The sequence below is a fragment of the Plectropomus leopardus genome, chromosome 14 (genome assembly GCF_008729295.1).
Source record: "Plectropomus leopardus isolate mb chromosome 14, YSFRI_Pleo_2.0, whole genome shotgun sequence".
Taxonomy (NCBI): domain Eukaryota; kingdom Metazoa; phylum Chordata; class Actinopteri; order Perciformes; family Serranidae; genus Plectropomus; species Plectropomus leopardus.
In genome coordinates, this window is record NC_056476.1 from 23,491,176 (window position 1) to 23,501,458 (window position 10,283).

General features: G+C 39.9%; 1 protein-coding gene across 1 annotated transcript; it reads left to right on the forward strand.

Annotated features, from left to right (window-relative positions):
- The first annotated feature begins 206 nt into the window (after nt 1-206).
- On the forward strand, nt 207-4,358 carry pcare1 (photoreceptor cilium actin regulator 1). The gene is made up of 2 exons (XM_042500329.1): nt 207-3,586; nt 4,235-4,358. The coding sequence occupies exons 1-2, from the start codon at nt 207-209 to the stop codon at nt 4,356-4,358; spliced, it is 3,504 nt and encodes a 1,167-aa protein (XP_042356263.1).
- The last annotated feature ends 5,925 nt before the right edge of the window (nt 4,359-10,283 follow it).

A 10,283-nucleotide genomic window follows, 5' to 3' on the forward strand; every position in this document is an offset into this window, starting at 1 on the left:
ATTTGCAAAATGGATGTGTCAGTGTTTTGTTTTGGTTGCATCCTTGTGGAGAGTGATCTTACACATCTCGACAACCTCGGCCATCTGAAAATGACAGATACAGCAGGTGGCTAAGGACCTTGGCTTTTCTTTGCATAATTCACTGCACTGCTGTGTTGGCGTCTTGTAGAAGACACACATATCTGCTTGTATTGAAAGCATTCAAAATGGGGTGCTCACCATCCAGAGGAAACAATTTTGGGACACTTGGTCCCATGAGGAAGGGAAGAATGCTTCCCCATGCACCTCAAGAAAGCCCCAGAGATTCCCACTTTGAAGAGGGAGAGAATCATACTTCAACTGGATCAACAGATGGAGATACAAAGGAGAAAAAGGCAGCTGGACAAAGCCAGGTATTTCAGAAAGAGGCTCATATGACACCGCAAAAAAAGAGATATGTGTCTGACCTAGCTCCTGAGGCAGTAAACATGGATAAAGTTGGGAGTCAAGGAATAGACAACAACACAACTTCACAGAGAAAGGACAAAACTGTTGACAAGCAGGATATAACAGAAAAAAAGCCTGGCAAAAAAACAAAGAAAAATAGCAGAGGTATTAAGGGTCCAAAAAAGAAAGACAAGGACAAACCATTTACAGAACAGAAGGTGGACTTCCCAGAACCTTTGGTAAAAGCTCACCAAGCTGCTTATGCCTTCTTGAATCCCAGCATAAACAAATATGATGATTTACTGGGACTTCTGGAACAGGCAACCCAAACACAGGTTTCTGTGCAAACTATGGTTGCTTTTATGGCTCTACGCTATGAGGAAATGATTCAGGGGCTGGAAGAAATGGCAGATGAGGGAGAAAAAGTTTTAAAAGAAAATGGAGAACATCTTGCATGGCCAAGTCAAATGAAAAACCTCTCATCTTCTCCACCTTTGAAGTCTGGCTGTGCTAATATTGAGCCCCCTCCGGATTTGTTGCAGCAGCTGCTTCAGTACACCACACAGAGAATGCGAAATGTGAGCCAGACGGTTGGTGGAATTGGGGACTCTGCTTTAGAGGAGGCAGTGGAGTACTTTGCCTCTGTCTCTGAGCTTTTAGAGGAGAAACTGAAAGTCAAACGTGCAGTAGAGACTAGGCTAATGCAACTCTTATCTCGCATTGAATTGGCCTCTCTGCGCAAGCCTGGGCCAGAGGATTCGGCTCTCTTTAGCGAGGACAGTGGTATTGGAGCTGAGAATGAATCCCTTGCTGGATCTGAAAGACGCCATAGACGAGAGAGTTGTGCCTCCACTGGGACACATAGAACTACTAGTGCCAGTCCTGTGGGATACACCTCGATGGACATTAGGCAAGAAATATCTACGCAAAAGCTTGCAAGTCAAATAAGTCCAAGTCTTTCCCTAACTTCACTCAACTCATTAGGTTCTGCATGTACCATAATGGCTAATTACCACAGAGACTCATTGCTAGGATCAGTCTCCTTAGATTATGGGGAGGAAGAAGACAATGATGACGATGAGGATATGGATAGAGACATGGAAGATGTGCAAGTAGGGTTTAGAAAGCGATCACATTCTTCACCTGTAGATCATGAACAACAATACCCACGCCGCCTACCCCCAAAGCGAATAGAGAATCCTCAAAATGTGGAAATGACTCTAAGAATGAAAAATGCTATAAGTGGTAGGATACAGTTTGTCCCATCACAGAATGCTAGTGCCAAAACAAAGGCAGTTGGGAGCCCAAAAACCAGTAAACGCCAGTGGACAGATGAGAAACAATCTCCAAAAAGGCCTCAAACAACAGCACCTGTTCGGAGGGCAGTGGTAAAAAAGACCCCAGTTGCTAGAGAGCGACGCTCCCAGTCAGCAGAATCCCTGCGGAGCAAAGGAGAGGATCCAACTCTGCTTGAACTAGAACGGACCCAGAAGGATTTAAACCACAGGTTGCAGAGGATGAGTAAAAGCAAGGCAGGTGGAAACATGAAGATTGCTCCTTCAAAACAAAATCAAGGAGCCTCACCGGCACAATCTCCAGCAATAAACCGCAAAAATTCTTCACCTAAGAAGAACAGCAATCCCAAACCACTTGATGACAAAGCAGCCCTCACAAGGCACAACGGTACAAAACAGGATGTACTCAGCAATGTGGAAAAAGATAAACTAAATGACAACAAAACATCCAAGGGTCCTATAAAAGCCACCCCACCCCCTAGCCCTCCTTCATCACCACGACCATCTTCGGGCCTTTACAGAGGCAGGAACTCAGTTAAAAGACTGATTGATACCTTCAGTCAAGGAATAGAAGATCTAGAGGGTCCTAAAGTTCTGGGGCCTCTCAAAGGAGTTCGGAAGTGTGGGGTGCCTGTGTTACCTGGTTTAGGGAATGTAGAAGCTGTCCTTAGTACTGGAGTAACCAGCTGTAGAACTGATTCCACTGCTTCTGAGAAAACCAGTGATTTAGATCTGGATAGTCTTCCTCCTCCTCCACTCGAAGTTTTAATGGACAATTCATTTGAAAGTGCCCAGAGTCTTTCAACTGGTGTAGCTGATGAAGGGGCAACAAAAATCGGAAAATCGCCCGTGTTAAAAAGGGCTGCTGTATCACAACGACTCAAGGCTTCAGTTCAGTCAGTGACAGTGCTGCCAAGTAAAGGAGGCCTGCCACAAGTTTCCAAAGTTTCTACCCTTGGTAGAGCAGATCAACAAGGTGCATCTGCTTCACCAAAGGTAAGTCAACCAGACGTCCAAAAGGAGGCAGACCCACCTGGGTCTGAAAAGGATTCCTTGTACCACCAAGACAGAAAAACCATACACCTAAGACACCCTTCAGACTCACAGAAATTGTCAACAAGTAATGTAGTAACAAATCCATCAGTCAGTCAAGAGGAATCAGCAGACATACAAGATGGTGGCAACCTTTCAGTGCCTGGATCTAACACGAAAGTGTCTACAGTGCCTCCTTCTTCAGTGGTCAGGAGTCAACCATCTGTAGCGGCACCTGTGTATAGGGGGCGGATGTTACCATCCACACCCTCTACACCAAGCAGTCTACATCGAAGACTTCCCAGTCCCCACAACTTCAAAAGACAACCTACTCCACCCTCTTCCTCTAGCCCCCCTGTTAACAGGAAACTCCCCACACCACCTGCAGTTCAAGGGAGGCTCCCCAGCCCACCTGTTGCAAAGCAGAATATTTTAAACTCAAATTCACCCTCCTCCTATCCTTTCAAAGCACCGTCTCCACCAGCTTCACCAAAGGTACAAAGATGGTCAAGGGAGAACAGCAGTGAAGACTTATCTAGTGCTAGGATGATTAGGAATGCACGTTCAGTCTTCTGCCCTGCATCCTCATCCCTATTTGAGGCTCAGCCTTGTCCAGTTCCCAGTCCCCCACAAGCATGGACCTCTGCTGGGGTTGCTTTTCTCCCACGTGCTTTGGGGAGTCGTGGAAGGTTTCCTGTATCTGTTCAAGGACCTCGACCCTTCATCCGACGTAGCCATTCAGATCGAAGGCCAAGCCTAGGTCTGCCACCAAGATCACCAGGCATCTCAGTGGCTGAGACTTGTGGGAGTGAGCCAGCAATATGCTCACAGGGGTGAGTGTTTACCATGTTTTTAAGTTAAACATCACAAATAAATATGGCTTTTTTTCCCATCTTTGGGAATTATTTGTTCTTTAACTGACTTTTTCTTTCTTTCTTTCTTTCTTTCTTTCTTTCTTTCTTTCTTTCTTTCCTTTAATAGCTGACACACACACATACAGTTAAAATCACCAGAGCAGATAGATTTGACTCTTAATAAACATCAGTATCAGACACGACTGAAATGAGCTCAAAGATGACAGAAAAAGCAACAGTATTATTCCACAAACATGATGGCCCATCTACCTGAAGTACACAACATACTAAATGAATAGACTGTTTTTACTGATTCATGGCTGGGTCAAATGTTGTTGCCTTACTCGGCTGAAGCATATCGAAAGATATAAAGCTAGTCTTTTATATCTTTTATATCTATCTGTGTTTAATTCTCTGCATTTCTGTGTTCAATGCTACATTATTTTAAATGATGAGAATATCAAGGACTACTTGTCAAAATAGTTTGTAGTGACACTCCAGATATCTAATTTTGGGGAGTTTGCACCTATGTGGTCTGACATGACTTCTTCCAGAGTAACTGAGTGAACTCACTTCCTGGCCCACATCCCAGTTGCTAATTACAACATTCTCCATTCATTCTGATAGGTTGGACGATGAACTGACCAGGGAAGAAGAATTATGGGAGAGCCAATCAAACCTTAGACCTACGCTACGCTCTGCATCACACCCTGACCTGTGTGTTGTTGGACAAGCTTTGCAGAGAGACTAACGGCGCCAATGACGGGCTAGTAGGATTATGGATTAGCAGGCCTTACCAAGGACTTAAGAGGACAGTGTTTATTCCAATACGAAGAGAGGAACAGCTAATTCTATCCACTTCGCTCTGGTAACACTGCTCCAAAATGCTAAAGTTTTGGGAAAATGGTGTTTACATTTTCACTTTTGGGGCATAATCAAGCTCCTGAATTTTATTTTTGTATAATATGTATATATTAGAAAGAAATACATATTATGCACAATTTCATGTTTACGGTATGGAACTCATAACCTGGCTTCATAACAAAACTACAGATACAGTTGTTTTGGAAATGAGCCGTGCTCGACATGTTGTATACTGTAAATTTACCTTCAGTTCATTCAGGTCAGAGGTTACATCCTCCATATTTAAAATATACTGTATGTGGTGTCTTGGCACAAAGGTATAAGGTGTCTTTCTTTTATTAATCAAAAAAAAGTCTATAAATACTATAAATATTAAAAGTATTAATAAATAGTTTCGTAGTTTTGCCCCATTACTGACAAATTAGCCATATTTTTGAATGAACTGAAAGTAACTTCATTGTAACAGTGCCATGAACCATTTGATGATTCTTATCTTATTACAAATCAAACTTCTGTTTTTTTGTGTTTTTTTTTTTTAATTATTAAACTGCGCAATTATATCATCATAAGTTATTAAATATGATGGTCATTCACCATTTTTTAATTATTTTAGTGAGATGTCATTTCTCTCCATATTGTCATATGCTAAAAAGTAAAATAACACCGCTCTCAACGAGCATTTGAAAGGTATTTTGAGTTTTTCTCAGTTGTTATTTTTCTGTACTCATGTTTTGTTTTTACAGTTTTTTTTAATAAAAAAAATGCACTCAGTCATAGACACCTTTGCATCTCTTTCATTACTTATTAATATTAATTGTGTCCTTTGTTACTAACTAATAAGCCAATTGTTTAGCTAATACCTATAGTGCTTCACTTTTCCCTAGTACGAGTAAAGCTCCAAATATTGGATACTTCAGCACTCACAATGCAACTCAGCAGTAATAGTCATTATGCTGCATTCCATTTAACTCAGGAGTCGGAGGTCAGAGCTGCGAATGACAGCACACCTGAGTTGACCGTGTTCTAGTACAACAAGCCAGAAACCAAGCTGCTGTTAGCAATACCAGTTACAAGGTTAGTCCTTGTTAGCAACACCAGTTGATAACAACTCATGACACTTTATTATTTTGCGTATTCAAACACCGAAGTAAGATGTCAACAGATAGAAGTTGGACAATTCTGTATGTATGACTCCTTTAATGAGATACATATAAGAAGTGCAAATGAATAGTTTATTGATTTAATGCAGGTTTAACTGTTGATATGTGGATTAACAGTATTTTTAGATTCTGAGGTCAGGGCAGGTGAGGTTTCTCCAATTTTTTTTTATTCTGACTTTAGGGAGAGCTCCAGTTGAAATTTTGAGCTGGGAACTCAACTTAGAGAAAAAAATCCATTAAATCCAATGTTAATGCACCGCTTTGGTATTAGACCCTGATCAGGTAAACCTGGAAATTAGGAAATTCGGACTTCCGAGTGCAAATGTAAAGCACCATTAGACCCTGCTCCTAAATTCTACCTCACCTTTTTAACTCCTGTTTGCATTGCAGGCTTGATAATGACACCATCTGAATTATTTTCTTAAATTTTAGTAAAGCCCTCTACAGAACCTCAAAATGCATTACTGACTAGTAGCTTGCTTTATAGCAAGTCATTTTTTTTTCGTGGGAAAATACTTTTTGGTTTTGAATACCCATTATTTGCTAACATTAGCTATTGAGAAGCAGGTGACAATTTCTAAAAAATATTTATGAACAATTTTATGTGTGAGGATGATTTGCCAACGGTGCAGTAATGTTACTCTCTTGTTCAAGCATATCAAAACATATTTATTCTGCCTGTGTTCCATCAGTCGTATTTGCAAATACCATTTGTTGTCAGCAGAAGCTTATGGAGGCTGAGGCCTTCAAGTGGAACAAATCCATGACGAGACACAGCACAGCCCCCTTTAACAACAACCAGTTAAATTACTGTCAGTGTTCCAGAGAAAAGGTGAATACAAGGGTCACCCTATTGTACAGGGAGAAGCAATGATTGTGATCCAGAAATTCACTGGGCAGTGGTAATTGCAATGCAGACCTTTAGTCCACTGACAAAATCCTCAGCTGAAATCCAGACATGTGGTTGCAGGAGTCTGTAAAGCTGGAGATGGTTTGTTATAAAATGTCTCTTGAGATGTTGTAGGGGAACATATCCAACATTTAAGTATCCAAAACATTTACAATCTCCAGTTATCTTGAAACCAGAAAAAACAACATGCCAAGTTGTTCTAAAAACATAATTGAAAGTGGATTACAATAATGTCAGTACTTTGTTTCAGGCTGATGAAGACACTGGAAGTAGAATTGTTTCCAGTCCAGCACCTCTGACTTTACTGTTTTTGCCTTTGAATAGAAGCATTATAAAGAGGCTGCACTAGAATGCTAACAGATGGAAATCCTTGAAATATAATTGCGTTGTTACACAACAGGAACTCCTCAAAATAATGAGTAAATCCCAAATTAAATAGTAACTGTCAAAGTTTTGAAAGGGAAATTCTCCCTGATTCTTGCTTGATATATGAATTCAGTTGCTCAACAGTCTGCCAGACTTTATCGTTATTTTATGCTTCATAATGTACCACACATTTCTAATGGGTGACATGTCTGTACTGTAGGTGGGTCAATAGTGCTTGCAGTCTTTTACAAGACAACATGCTGTTGTAACACATGCAGAAGATGGCTGGACAGTCTTGCTGGAATGAACAGGGACGTTCCTGAAAAGGATGTTGTCTGGATGTCAGCATATGTTGCTTCAAAACCTGTATTAACCTTTCAGTATTAATCGTGCGTTCACAGATGTGAGTAACACATGATGGTATGGGGACTAACACATCAAATGAGGATGGTCCTTTTCCTCTTTAGCCTGGAGGACACAGCACACTTTTTCACTTTGTGTCAGTCAGTCTCAGATGAGCTTGGGCTCAGAGATGTCGGCAGCATTTCTGGATTTTGTTGATATATGGCTTTGACTTTGCATGGTAGAGCCCTGAGACCATGTTGTAATATCCTTTATACAATCATGATGATTTTTAATGCAGTGGCACCTGAGAGATCAAAGGTCACAAGCATTCAATGCTGGTTGCAATGCAAAGAGACTACTTTTAAAAACGACATTAAGAACATCCCCCCCCCCCCCCCCCCCCCCCACACTTTATCTGGACACACTTCTCACCCAATTGCATTTGAAGCACTGTTGTGTGTGTTTGAGCTGACAGTTGCTGAAGAAAGCTGCAAAGATGATAAGCTTAATACAATCCTGTTGATAAGTTCCCATCATGGGAAATAAAGCTGCCAGATGATGAATACTGAGATGAATACAAAGTTACTGCCTGTGCACTGACTTGACCCCGGCAGTCATGATGCTCTCTCTGCCTGCACATGTCAGACACTGGAGCTGTTCCAAGGTGGCTTCTCCTTAGAAAAAGACTTCCCTCGTACAGCAGAGAGTTTTGTTGCCCTCCTCAATGTGGAAAAAACAACACATTACCTTAAGATCAGCCTCTGTGTTTATATTGAGAGCCAAGTGCAGTGTGATACATGCAAAAACACAAATTCTTTCTTTCTTTAGAATCAATCTTTTCTGTTGATAGTAAATTCTATCTTCATAAATGAAAATTTGAATTCCATAGTACAATTTAAGGTCCACTGTGTCAGATTTAGGGACATCTAGTGGCGAGGTTGCAGATTGCAACCAACAAAACTCACATGTGCCAAGCATGTAGAACTAAGGTGGCTGATGCTTAAATGCAAATGGCCATGAGAGGACCCGCTCTGCATGTAGATCTCATTCTAAGGTTACAAATACACAACATTTTTTTTAGATAGAGGTGATTATACACCAATGAGAATTATAAATTTTAAATTCCATTTCTGCCAGTACTATATCCTCATAAATTCTACACACTGGATCTTTAAGTCTGTACTGTTTAACACATTAGTTTACACATGGAGTTACATACATCCTAAAATTGAATTCAATGTTCTTTTCAGTATTTTAATACCCTAAAATTGTATTTGTTAAACATTTATTCATACAAGATGATAAAACAAGTTAAAAAAAAAACAACAGATAAAAACAACAAACAATTAAAAAACACAAGCCTGGAAAACACTAAAGGACTAAAACCTAAAAATTGATATCAGAGGGCAGAGGGTCAATAGCAGAAAACTCAACAGTAAAACAAAACTGCGGATAAAGTGCATCATAAGTGCATCTATGGAATGGAACACAATTCCTGTGCAAATAAGCCTACTTATGTGCAAGGTGCAAGGAATTAAATAATAATTATTTTTTTTTACTATAAATATAACTTCCACTAAATGTAAAAAGAACTTGTGAAAAAAACGACAAAAAAAACCCCAACAACTCATATTTGTCTTTACCTCAGCTAAAGCAACCCTAAATGAGCTGCAATAATCTGACTGCTTTTCTCAGTGTAATTCAGTAGACATCAGGACAGGCTGCATGCAGCTATGAGGTTTCACTGCATGCAATAGGACCTGTTCTCCACCAGAGGAGTATCTTGCCCCACAATCCATCTCCCATCATCCCTCTGCAGTCATATGAGACCTGGTTAAAATGCACACACACGGATTGAATGCAAATGTAATGCAGCATAATCTCACTTTGTTTGTTATGTGTAGATTATGTGACAACACACCATTATCTGTAAATTATCTAATGTGTCAGACAATACACTGAATTAGATCTGGTGTCTCTGAGGCACAATTCTCAAATGTAAGGATGACGTGGGTAAATAAATCTGCTGGATCTGAATCCTCTCCTGAGGGACAAGAATACAAACGCTGGGATTATACCAAAGGAATTACACAGAATACAACAATCCTTATACTGACCAGGGAATGTTGACATAATTTATTCATAATGGTGTTGGTTATATTATTTGTCTTTTTTCCAACTCTATATCTTTCCATATTTCCTCAGAGAGTCAGAGAGAGGGCTTTTATGATCATGTTGTGTTGCTTTTGATGAAGAATTATGCTTTTACTAGAATATGCACAAAGCTTATTTTCCATTTTATATTTGTTAATGGAGCCTTAGTGGTTCTGTATTTTACTACAGTGTGACAGTAGGTTAATATATATAGGTTATATTCTCGCCTTTGGAATGTCAGTAAAGATATTTCTCTTGAGGACTGATGACACATTAATTCATTTTGTTGGGTATGAATTTATTTATTTAGAATAAAATAATTTATCCACAAATCTCATAGATAAATTATAAATGTGCACACAAAGATCACAATTCCTCTCAAAACATAACGGATTTATAGATTTACTTTCATGCTGCTGCTTTTGACTCTGTGTGAATATGGCCCGCCAGTGTTCACTGGTCCAACTTACATTTATTGTTTCTGGGCTTGCGAGTCTCAGTGCTGTTGTGATAAAAGCACCCCACTGGTCTTCATTTATTGCCTTAAAAAAAATGTAATGCTGAAGGCAAATGAAATAACAAGTGGTGGGAGTTTAACAGCTGCTTTATGTGTGTATTACTCAACCCTTTCTGAATTTAAGCTGTTTTAAGACTGCCACTGGGATCTATTGTTGGTCCTTGTTGGGAAAAATGGGGGGGGGGGGGTAACACATCAGAGTGCAACAAAGATACACTCCTACAGGTAAAAATAACTTTCCACTTATGTGATCTTATTTATTAATTAATTTATTTAACATGTACCCAGGCTATTAGACTATATATTATATACTATAGACTAAGAATCCCAAACTGCGTCAGTAGCTCTGTGAGGCATTGC